The sequence below is a fragment of the Erpetoichthys calabaricus genome, chromosome 8 (genome assembly GCF_900747795.2).
Source record: "Erpetoichthys calabaricus chromosome 8, fErpCal1.3, whole genome shotgun sequence".
Classification (NCBI taxonomy): Eukaryota; Metazoa; Chordata; class Cladistia; order Polypteriformes; family Polypteridae; genus Erpetoichthys; species Erpetoichthys calabaricus.
The window spans coordinates 165,669,293-165,681,650 of record NC_041401.2 but is presented as its reverse complement, the minus strand read 5'-3'; the positions used below and the strand labels follow the sequence as shown (position 1 = coordinate 165,681,650).

The window sequence follows — 12,358 nt, the reverse complement described above, 5'->3', positions numbered from 1 at the left end:
ATTTATTTGATATCCAGTCTTCGCACATTATACACTTCACGTCAAAATTTGGACGCATACTACCATTAAGGCAGTCGTCTAATGTGACATACTCAGCAACTCACTCCAACTGGTCTGCAACTCACTCCAACAAAATCAAACAGATTTCATGTCTTTAGTCATGGGAGTGGGCTCTTTGTGCACGAGAGCACTTCATTTGGAAGTACAATGCATATAATGCTGCAACAAGTGTGTTTTGGCCTTCACAAACAGAAGAGATGCTTGTCTGTCTGATGTTTCATATTTTATGTTCCACTACAGAATAGAAAGAAAGAAATAAAGGACAGAGACTACAGCTGAACACACCATGCCTGTTAACCATTCGTACAGAGCTGGCTCTGACCAGCAGTACAATATTGGCTGTCACAAAAAGGGGTGAGCACACATGTGCTGGAAGGTCAGCACTCAGTCAGTAAATGTGACATGGACTGCAATTTTCAGTATCGTAAATTGACATGGCCTGGCAGCAATATCAGCAACTGCTGTTGGCAAATCTGATATACTCCATGACTAGAAGACACGTAATGTGACATCAACTTAAGGTATTAAAGGGGGCTTTATATTGGTGGGATCGTCTATGAAAACAGCCGAGCTTGAGTTGGCTATGTCTCCAGGTTTTAAAATACTTCATTTATAAGTTGCAGAAAACTGTCACCCATATTGTCAACCAGACAGAGCAAGTGTTGTGATCACGTTCAGATTGTAGATGTTCACTAATAGGAGCTGGCAGGCAGATCTCTACAGAGAAGAGGAAAACTTAACATTTGTGTATTGTTATGAAGGCATGACTTGCAGCATTGGTGTACTAGTGACATCTATATATTATTGTTCATTTTTAAAGGTAATTACTAATTGGTGTGTTAACCTTCATTTCGTTTTGCTTAGACCATTTCAATGTTGGGCACCCTGTGACTTACTCTGTCACCTGAATGTGTGAATTGTGTTCTGGAGGCTTAGCAGTTTGAATTTAAACTATAACAGTCTCCCCAGTGGACTTGCTTTGTCACCCTAACCGAGTTACATTTCCTTATAAAGTTATATAGCACTGTATGAAGGTGCTATATTGCATTATCAAAGCATTATTTTCTACAGAAGATCAGGCTGGAACCCAAATTGAAGAAAGCCACTAGGGAGATTGCTGTGGTGGATAAAACAGCTCCTCATGGTTATGGCCGACAAAAGTCTATAGTTGGAACCCTTCTGCAAGTGAAGGCTGCCAAACACAGAGGAGGCAATCAGGTTAAGGAGTGAAACACTTGTGACCCCAAGATACCTCCTGAAAATGCAGAAGAGTTCCCAAACCTAGTAGCACCATTCAATGTTGTTCCCACAGTTCCTACTTGTAACACAGCATCTTCAATATTTACTTCACTTAGCACTACAGTGGGAAAACATCCTAATGGAGAGACTTATGGAGCTGAAGCAGTAATCATCTTGAAAACAGCCTCTTGTTCACCCCTAAGCTAACACTTACGGCATGAGGTCTCATCTGAGTTGTCTCCGCAGTCATTGTCTCCATCACAACGCCACAGCTTGAGGGCACAACGGCCATTCTGGCACTTGAACTCATTGGGCTCACAAGGTGACTGGGTTCCTATCGATAAAGACAAGAAGACGTCAGAAGGGCCTTCACATCTTCAGTAGCTTCTTAGCAGTATTGGTGACAATAAATAATATGAACACTCAGGACTTTCTGTTTGTCAGATCTGAAAATGTCATACTCTTAGCTCACTAATCCCAGGAAATAAGACTCAGAAGTATGAACTCAACAGTTTTATCTCCAGTGGCTAATAATGGTTCCACTGGACAAATATTGCTATGTTGTTCACGCCAGCCAGGACAAATTTTTAGCTAATTCAGTAAGTCAGTTGAAAAATTCCAGTATTGAAAACATTAAACTAAATGTGACGACAGATTCCACTGTATGTCTTTTTGGACTTGGCGAGATGCCTGACTTACCACAGCTGAGCTCATCACTGCCATCACTGCAGTCCCTTTCGCCATCACACAGGTAATCTCTTGGGATACACTGTCCATTCTGGCATACAGCTTCATCCAGGCGACATGGTCGTCCAGCAGGCGCAACTGTTCTTGGAGGTGGTCTTGTCACCACTACCTGCTTTGTTGTAGGAGTAGGCCGTGGACGAGTTATTACAACTGGCCGAGCAGTAGTGATCTCCTCTGTAAGTGAAAGAGAGTTCTGAATTATTGCACCATCTTGGCAGCATCCCATTTTCACTGCAGAGCTGTTGAGCTTATAATTACGATTAACAACCCACAAGTCACTTTAAGGTGTGGGATGCTCTTCATCTAGTCAAAATTAGGAAACTCAACTATGGGGTTCTTTTTATCTACCTACAGCAACTGTTCAAAGGGTTATCTAAACAATATCCAGCATATGTAAGTTTTTAAGTCATTATTATTGCCCTATTCTTTTTTTTTGTGATCAAATTTTTATTTATTTTCCATCAATAAAAAATGAACAGTCAAATGTTAAAATAATAATTGTGAAAACAAATCCCAACCAATACATACTTGTAATAACCCTATCCTCCCCTTCCAACATGGAAATTACATCATAAAAAAAAACAATTTTAATAAAATCATAGCCCCTGAACCTCCCTGGGGCTCTGGAGTTTCATCTATAGATATATAAGATTGTGAGAGATACTTGACAGCAAAGGTGCAAAAATGAAAAAGAAAGATGCTATACAGTATATAGACTTTTAGTGCAATAGCAGCCGACCTCCACAGGCTGATAGCAAAGAACATTTCAAAATGGATCAAATAAAAAAATGAAACAAGCCAGTGTTGAGCAGTCATCAATTTCAGGGGATTTCCATCTAGTAGCAATAATGATTTTGGCAGCTTTGGTACCTAATAAGAACACTCTCTTTTGATAACAATAACAGGAAAGGAAATAATTGTCAGCAAAATGAAAGGCTGAAGGAAGAAAGGGAATTTTACAATTTAATATACAGGAAAGCAAATGGGCAACTGCAGAACAGAAGGCAAAGACACCTGGGACCTCATGTATAAACGGTGCGTACGCATAAAAATGTTGCGTTCAAACGTTTCCACACTCAAATTACGATGTTTAAAACCAAACCTTGGCGTAAAGCCATGCACATTTTCACGGTACCTCCAACTCTGGTGTACATAAGTTCTCCGCTCGGTTATGCAAACTGGCGGCAAACATCATCAAAGCAGTGCTGCTGTTCCAATGTGGTTCCCTTTCTTTTTTAGACCCACATCCCTGACGTGGCTTTATCAAATACATTGAAACTAACTGCATATTGTTTATAAGTTTAAGGCATCTGATTGTAATTAACCTGTAACAATATAATGGTCCAGGGAATAGCCAAAGTATTCTAAATGCCATAGTTGCTTTAGCGTTGTTACTCTCACTGCACCTTCTTTTTCTTCTTTCAGCTGCTCCCGTTAGGGGTTGCCACAGCAGAACTTCTTTTCCATATTACTCTCACTACACCACTCAGAGTATTTATATCACTGTATCTGAGTGTGGAATCACAGATCTACAGCAGCTGATCAGAAAAAGAATTATCGGTATACAACATCAAGCACACTCTGCCTCAGCCATGCTGCCTATTTGAACTGCTCAAAGCCTTTCCTGTACTGACCTTGCGGTTCAGAAACAGTTTCATCCCAAGAACTTTAAGTGCACTCAATCAGTCCATCAAGTGCTCCTTGTAGAACTGTTTGTACTTATAAGTTCAATTACCTCACTGTAAACTTGCAATACAGTTATAATATTGCACAACCTGAGCCACTTTATAAAGCATGTATTTACATATGATGACGATATCACTTTTAAGATGAAATTCAGCAAAATATGTTTATTATATTATACAGATAAAACTTTAACTTCATTTAAATAATCTTTATTGTTAATAATTAAACATGTGAGGACACGGTGCTGCAGCGCTAGCGTTCACCGATTGCTCCTGCCTCGTGCTGTATTCTTGTTGGTGCAGACGCGACACTGGAAGGATAGATGGATAGAATAATTAAACACATACTACGAAGATATTTCAATGTTCCTTAAAAGTTTTGAAGAATCGGCGTTCTAAGCTTACAGATGGCTTAGCGTCTATTACAGAGCTGATTGTGTGGCGATTGGGTATTTAGAGAAAGAAAAGTAAGGACAGGAATTGGGGGTTAGTACGTTTGAAAAAGACAGTACTGCTGCAATAAAGTATTTCATCGAAGGTCGCACATGGCACAGCAAGCTTCTTGCGTGAGACATGAACAATCACTGCGCCACGGTGTTCCCATGTTTAATAACATGCTTTAGCTCCTATCATCATGAAAATGATATCACGTATACATCTCAGTATTTTAATTATTCAGAGAGCTGTAATATTACGAATGTAATGAATTCTGTGTCCTGTCGGAGTAAGAGAAAGCCCAGAAGCACGTAGTGATTCACACACATAGAGCACATAAAAGATCAAATACAAAACAAAGCATTTAACGTGCTACTTTAGTTACGATGGTATTTGAGAAACTAGTAGATTAAATGATTTTAAGATAAAGTTTATGATGTTCTACTTTAATGACAAAATAAACTACGTGATTAAAGTTGACATTTCGAGCTTTTTTCCCCTTTTTATTTTCTCTGTACCCTAATAAGCTTTCATATGACACTCAGACAGTGGGCTACAACTCGCCTCTTCACGGCAACTTTGATATGTGACAACTTCTTTTTTATTTTGAGCACTGTGTGACTTTGTGAACTTGAGCTTTCGAGTTTCTCTGACATGCTATGTCACTCGATCAACTTCCTTTTGTTGATTATACCACTGTTTAAAACAACAAATAGTAAGTTTTTCCTTGCCTCCACTTGGTATTCGCTGAAATTCTTCTATTTTCCCTCGTGCTTTTGCCATTGTCTTTTCACAGAAGGCTGAGTTTAAGAGCTATTTAGATTGATTTGCATATTCATAGAAGCGTAATTCTGGGAGGAGTTGGGGTATGACAGCAGGCGCGCGCACGTGCGTTACTTTTCACGCTGAGCAGGATTTATGTAGCGGAAGAATGTGGAAGTTGCCGTTCGCACAGATTTATGCATCTGGATTTTTTTGTGCATACGAATATTGCCGCATTTGTGCTTATGAAACGTTAGTGTGAGTTCTACGCACGGCGTAATACATGAGGCCCCTGGAAAAGTAAAAAGTAAAGGAAAGTACCAGTGAGATCTAGAGAGCAGGAATGGCATAATGAATCCGATACCAAGCCCATTTTTTATCGCTTTCTGGGAGTAAGGAATATTCAATGAATAATTTGAAGTTGTGAAAATTGATAGTTTGGGTTTTTGAAAGACAGACATACATTCTTAAATAGTGTGTTCCAAAATACAGTATGTTTCTTTTGTAATGGGATAAGTGTTTAGTCCACACGTAAATGACAGTAACAGGTTTGTAAGAGGCTTTGGCTAATAAAGAGTAAATAGCTGATACAGGCCCTTTGCTAGTAGGGATAGTAGTTAGATAGAAGTATAGAGAATGAGAAGGAAGATTACACTATAAATTGATACAATTTGTCTTAAGAACTGATCTGAGCTGGAGATAAAAGTAGAAAGAGGTGGAGGGCAAATTGAAGTGTGCAAGCAGTTCCTGAAACAAGCACAGTCCAGAATCAGTAGAAATATCCCCCAGCATCACAACACCCCAATGGGACCAAGGCAGGAATGGGCAAGGCTGTCCTCCAATTAGAATAGCTGAATTATTAAATCTAGGTGTTTGTCTGTGCCACCTGGGTATAGAACTAAGTCTTTTCTCGACCGAGCGCCAGCACTAGATAGCATGAGTTATAAGAGGCCCAAAACAGAGTCTACAAGATCTAATGGAAAGTTTACAAAATAAAACATTACTAACATAAGGGCTAGCTATAGAGGACTCCAGTGGTAACCAAGAGGGACAACACTTGGGGGCATGTAGCCAGGCTACAAAAGCCAAATGATATAATTCAAAGTCTGATAAAGACAGGCCAGCAGGGTCTTTGGCATGAATTACAGTTGCATATTTCAACGATGGTTTCCTACCATTCTGAATAAATTTAGAGAGAAGAGACTTAATATTGCGCCAATAATGTTTTTGGGGCGGGTTGTGGGAGTGGAATCATAGCACTAATAAAATTCAGACCCGGAATGATATTCATTTTGATTGTAGTAATTTGAGTAGGAAAGGACAGAAAAAGGAGGACCAGGAGGAAAGAGATTTTTTAATTTCATTCAAAATACAGAGATAGTTTGAAGTAGCAATTTTGATCAGTGATGAATATATATCCATCCATCCATCCATCCATCCATTGTCTCCTGCTTATCCGAGGTCGAGTCGCGGGGGCAGCAGCTTGAGCAGAGATGCCCAGACTTCCCTCTCCCCGGCCACTTCTTCTAGCTCTTCCGGGAGAATCCCAAGGCGTTCCCAGGCCAGTCGAGAGACATAGTCCCTCCAGCGTGTCCTGGGTCTTCCCTGGGGCCTCCTCCCGGTTGGACGTGCCCGGAACACCTCACCAGGGAGGCGTCCAGGAGGCATCCTGATCAGATGCCCGAGCCACCTCATCTGACTCCTCTCGATGCGGAGGAGCAGCGGCTCTACTCTGAGCCCCTCCCGGATGACTGAGCTTCTCACCCTATCTTTAAGGGAAAGCCCAGACACCCTGCGGAGGAAACTCATTTCAGCCGCTTGTATTCGCAATCTCGTTCTTTCGGTCACTACCCATAGCTCATGACCATAGGTGAGGGTAGGAACATAGATCGACTGGTAAATTGAGAGCCTCGCCTTGTGGCTCAGCTCCTTTTTCACCACGACAGACCGATGCAGAGCCCGCATTACTGCGGATGCCGCACCGATCCGCCTGTCGATCTCACGCTCCATTCTTCCCTCACTCGTGAACAAGACCCCGAGATACTTGAAGTCCTCCACTTGGGGCAGGATCTCGCTACCAACCCTGAGAGGGCACTCCACCCTTTTCCGGCTGAGGACCATGGTCTCGGATTTGGAGGTGCTGATTCTCATCCCAGCCGCTTCACACTCGGCTGCGAACCGATCCAGAGAGAGCTGAAGATCACGGCCTGATGAAGCAAACAGGACAACATCATCTGCAAAAAGCAGTGACCCAATCCTGAGCCCACCAAACTGGACCCTCTCAACACCCTGGCTGCGCCTAGAAATTCTGTCCATAAAAGATATGAACAGAATCGGTGACAAAGGGCAGCCCTGGCGGAGTCCAACTCTCACTGGAAATGGGTTCGACTTACTGCCGGCAATGCGGACCAAGCTCTGGCACCGATCGTACAGGGACTGAACAGCCCTTATCAGGGGGGCCGGTACCCCATACTCTCGGAGTACCCCCCACAGGATTCCCCGAGGGACACGGTCGAATGCCTTTTCTAAGTCCACAAAACACATGTAGACTGGTTGGGCAAACTCCCATGCACCCTCCAGGACCCTGCTAAGGGTATAGAGCTGGTCCACTGTTCTGCGACCAGGACGAAAACCACACTGTTCCTCCTGAATCCGAGGCTCGACTATCCGACGGACCCTCCTCTCCAGGACCCCTGAATAGACTTTTCCAGGGAGGCTGAGGAGTGTGATCCCTCTGTAGTTGGAACACACCCTCCGATCCCCCTTCTTAAAGAGGGGGACCACCACCCCGGTCTGCCAATCCAGAGGCACTGTCCCTGATGTCCATGCGATGTTGCAGAGGCGTGTCAGCCAAGACAGTCCTACAACATCCAGAGCCTTGAGGAACTCCGGGCATATCTCATCCACCCCCGGGGCCCTACCACCAAGGAGTTTTTTGACCACCTCGGTGACCTCAGTCCCAGAGATAGGGGAGCCCACCTCTGAGTCCCCAGGCTCTGCTTCCTCATTGGAAGGCATGTTAATGGGATTGAGGAGGTCTTCGAAGTATTCCCCCCACCGACCCACAACATCCCGAGTCGAGGTCAGCAGTGCACCATCCCCACCATATACAGTGTTGACACTGCACTGCTTCCCCTTCCTGAGACGCCGGATGGTGGACCAGAATCTCCTCGAAGCCGTCCGAAAGTCATTCTCCATGGCCTCCCCAAACTCCTCCCACGCCCGAGTTTTTGCCTCAGCAACCACCAAAGCCGCATTCCGCTTGGCCTGCCGGTACCTATCAGCTGCCTCCGGGGTCCCACAGGACAAAAGGGTCCTGTAGGACTCCTTCTTCAGCTTGACGGCATCCTTCACCGCCGGTGTCCACCAGCGGGTTCGGGGATTGCCGCCACGACAGGCACCGACCACCTTACGGCCACAGCTCCGGTCAGCTGCCTCAACAATAGAGGCACGGAACATGGCCCATTCGGACTCAATGTCCCCCACCTCCCTCGGGATGTGGTCGAAGTTCTGCCGGAGGTGGGAGTTGAAGCTACTTCTGACAGGGGGCTCTGCCAGACGTTCCCAGCAGACCCTCACAACACGTTTGGGCCTACCACGCCTGACCGGCATCCTCCCCCACCATCGAAGCCAACTCACCACCAGGTGGTGATCAGTTGACAGCTCCGCCCCTCTCTTCACCCGAGTGTCCAAGACATGTGGCCGCAAGTCCGACGACACGACTACAAAGTCGATCATCGAACTGAGGCCTAGGGTGTCCTGGTGCCAAGTGCACATATGAACACCCCTATGCTTGAACATGGTGTTCGTTATGGACAATCCGTGACGAGCACAGAAGTCCAATAACAAAACACCGCTCGGGTTCAGATCAGGGGGGCCATTCCTCCCAATCACGCCCTTCCAGGTCTCACTGTCATTGCCCACGTGAGCATTGAAGTCTCCCAGCAGAACGAGGGAGTCCCCAGAAGGTATGCCCTCTAGCACCCCCTCCAGGGACTCCAAAAAGGGTGGGTACTCCGAACTGCTGTTCGGTGCATACGCACAAACAACAGTTAGGACCCGTCCCCCCACCCGAAGGCGAAGGGAGGCTATCCTCTCGTCCACCGGGGTAAACCCCAATGTACAGGCTCCAAGTTGGGGGGCAATAAGTATACCCACACCTGCTCGGCGCCTCTCACCGGGGGCAACTCCAGAGTGGTAGAGAGTCCAGCCCCTCTCAAGGAGATTGGTTTCAGAGTCCAAGCTGTGCGTCGAGGTGAGTCCAACTATATCTAGCCGGAACCTCTCAACTTCGCGCACTAGCTCAGGCTCCTTCCCCTTCAGAGAGGTGACATTCCACGTCCCAAGAGCCAGCTTCTGTAGCCGAGGATCGGACCGCCAAGGTCCCCGCCTTCGGCCACCACCCAACTCACACTGCACCCGACCTCCTTGGCCCCTCCCATAGGTGGTGAGCCCATGAATATATATCTATCCCCAAATATCTGAACCGATTGGATACTGGAATGTTAGCAGGAATACTATTTATGGGGTATTTAGAATTAAGTGGGCATAATGTTGATTTATTCCAACTGGTCTTGTATCCAGCAATTTTCCCAAAAGTATTAAATAAATGTAAGACATTAGTAATATCCATTATAAAAATGAATAAAAGGACATCATCTGCATATAAAGATATGGCATGAGAGGTGCCTCTGATGAAAATGAAAGAGATTTTAGCACAACTATGGACTGCTATAGCCACGGGCTCTAGTGATAATGCAAATAGGAGTGGAGAGAGTGGACAACCCTAACAAGATCCCCTTGCTACCGGAAAAGGTTAAGAGCTTAAAGAATTTGTAAGTACTACAGCTGAAGGAGATGAATAGTGTGTTTTAATCATATTATTAGCACCATTTCCAAAACCCATGTGATGTAAGAATGACCACAGATATTCCCAGTTTAGCTGGTCAAAAGCTTTTTCAGCATCTAAAGACAGAAGCACAGCAGGAGAGTCTACATTAAGAGCTAATTCAATGACATGGAGCAGTCTGCACAGGTTATCTGAAGACATGCGAGATTTAATAAAGCCAGTTTGATCTGGGTAGACTAACTTTTGAATAACCTTTTCAAGACAAATAACTAAAATTTTAGCTAGTAATTTAACATCTGTGTTGATAAGGGAAAGGGGTCTATAATTCTGACATAACTTATGGTCCTTGTTCTGTTTTATGCAGTAAATTAATGACTGCCATTTTCAAGCTAGGATGAAGTTGAGAGCAATTAATGGAACTACTGCCCCATTCTTGTAAAGCTAATAGAGAAATTGCATCACTTCTTCTAAACAGCTCATCTCCAAGTTCACTAACCTTTATACAGAGGCTCTCTCTATAATAGGATTAAGAGCAGTCTTACCACAGCCAATCTCATCAGACATGTCACGGCAGTCAATCCGGTCATCACAACGGAATCCAATTTCAATGCATTCACCATCTTGGCAGGTAAACTCCTCTGCTGTGCAGGTTCGAGGACTGGTAATAACTGGGCGGGAAAAAGAAGCAAGGAATTAGAGACAAAACACGTAAAGCAGACAGCAATCATCGAACCTTCTGTTTTCTGTAATTAGCCCAGCCAGTACAGTGCATGATTGGGAAGTAAGCACCACTAGTCAGCCTTCCATCTGGTGCTTTTTGTTCTGCTGAAATCGCATCGGAACATGAAGCCACCATGCAGAATTGACTGTACGCAGGTAGGGCAAGGCCCACTGTGCCAGCCAAAGGGGCCATGTAAGTCAATCTTTGCAAAAGGACAATCAAAACTGAACACAGATCACCTGTATGAGGAAGAAAATATTAGGAATATGTGAAATTGTTATTAGACAGGTAATCGAGCAACATAACACACATTAAAACTGGGAAAAAAAGTCTAAAATTCTAAATCAACATCGGAGTTAAAAGCACTGCATTTCAGGTGGGGTTTATTTAGGACATGCACGTAAGTATTATCCACCTCAATTCTTCCAGCCGATCAAAGCCACACCGACATTTGAAATTCCTGACAAAAGTAAGGAACACTGCAAACAGCATGTGGAAATGTAGGATTATGTGGAGTCGAGATCAAATGACAAGTGAAACTGAATAGGGAAGGCTAAGATGGGACATCATTCCAAACATCACCCAAATTCTCCAAATCATTTACGGTATTTAAAGTGGACCCAAAGCAACTCCTCCAGCTAAATGAAGTCAGAACAAAAGGTAGGAAGCCTTTTTTCATACACCCTTTGTGGAAACTGGAACAAATTTTTAAGCCGTGTCCTTAAAAATATGTGAATTTCCCCTTGGGATTAATAAAGTATCTATCTATCTATCTATCTATCTATCTATCTATCTATCTATCTATCTATCTATCTATCTATCTATCTATCTATCTATCTATCTATCTATCTATCTATCTATCTATCTATCATACAGGCCATAATGGCTTTATATTAATAAAAGAAAAAAACAAGACATTTGAACAACTTTGCCAACAAGTAATTAAGTGAGCTTGATGGAATGAATGATCTCATATTCTTCATGGGATATTTCATTCTTTCTGTTGTTCATTCACAATTTTAATGTAGTAGGAGTGGGTTGAGTTGTGTTATGGGGTGCAGAGTATTGTGTTTTATTTTAATGTAGTTCTTGTTAAAATGGCCTACATATTCCTTTAAAGTGACTGGCTTTTGTATTTCAACAAAAAATGAAATCACAAACAAACAAACAAAGAACACATTTAACACTAATATACACAATAAATCTTGAGACAGTTGGATGAAAAACTTTTATAAATTCACAGATTTTAGCCAAAGCAGAATTCTGCATCAATCTGGCACCAATTTGGTTGAAATGGGAACATACACACACAGCAGAACAATTTAGAAAATGTCCGTCTATCAGACATGGAATATCTCAGGCACTGGAAGAACATACCAGTTCCTCAAAATATGGCCAAAAATTAAATCACTTGTCCCTTCAGAGATTCTTTTCTTTAGCCGTTTTCTGAAACAGTTTTTTTCCAGTACAGGAGGCGATTCCACCATTAATGTGCAAATGGCCAGAACCAACTCTCAATGGGGTGCAATTCATGCTCCAGTACACATTTATTGTACACCAGCCAACCTAATGTGAACATGTTTGGTTGTGGGAATTAAACAGAGTGCCAGGAGGCGACCCATGCAGACACGGCGAGAACGTGCAAACACCACAGGGCCAGAAATCAAATGAAGCTCACTGAAGCCGCGAGGTAACAGCAGCAGCTACTGTGCCATTGTGCTGTTTGCCCGCAGGATGTGTCGTACTGTATATTAGGACATGTGAAATGCAATAATGTGAAAACACCACTCTAAACAAGAAGAGAAACTCAAACTCATCTCCCTTGATTTACATATTTATTATATTATCCAAGGTTTCTCC

General features: G+C 43.5%; 1 protein-coding gene across 7 annotated transcripts in view; it reads right to left on the bottom strand.

The window, feature by feature from the left end:
* hspg2 (heparan sulfate proteoglycan 2) overlaps positions 1 to 12,358 on the bottom strand; it is a 517,600-nt gene that overhangs the window by 280,245 nt on the left and 224,997 nt on the right. For all 7 annotated transcript variants that reach the window (XM_051930340.1, XM_051930335.1, XM_051930339.1 and 4 more), the window contains 3 exons: positions 10,320 to 10,445; positions 1,999 to 2,220; positions 1,514 to 1,633 (listed from right to left, as the gene is read on the bottom strand). In XM_051930340.1, coding sequence (XP_051786300.1) covers positions 1,514 to 1,633; positions 1,999 to 2,220; positions 10,320 to 10,445 — 468 coding nt within the window. The remainder of the gene's footprint in view (positions 1 to 1,513; positions 1,634 to 1,998; positions 2,221 to 10,319; positions 10,446 to 12,358) is intronic.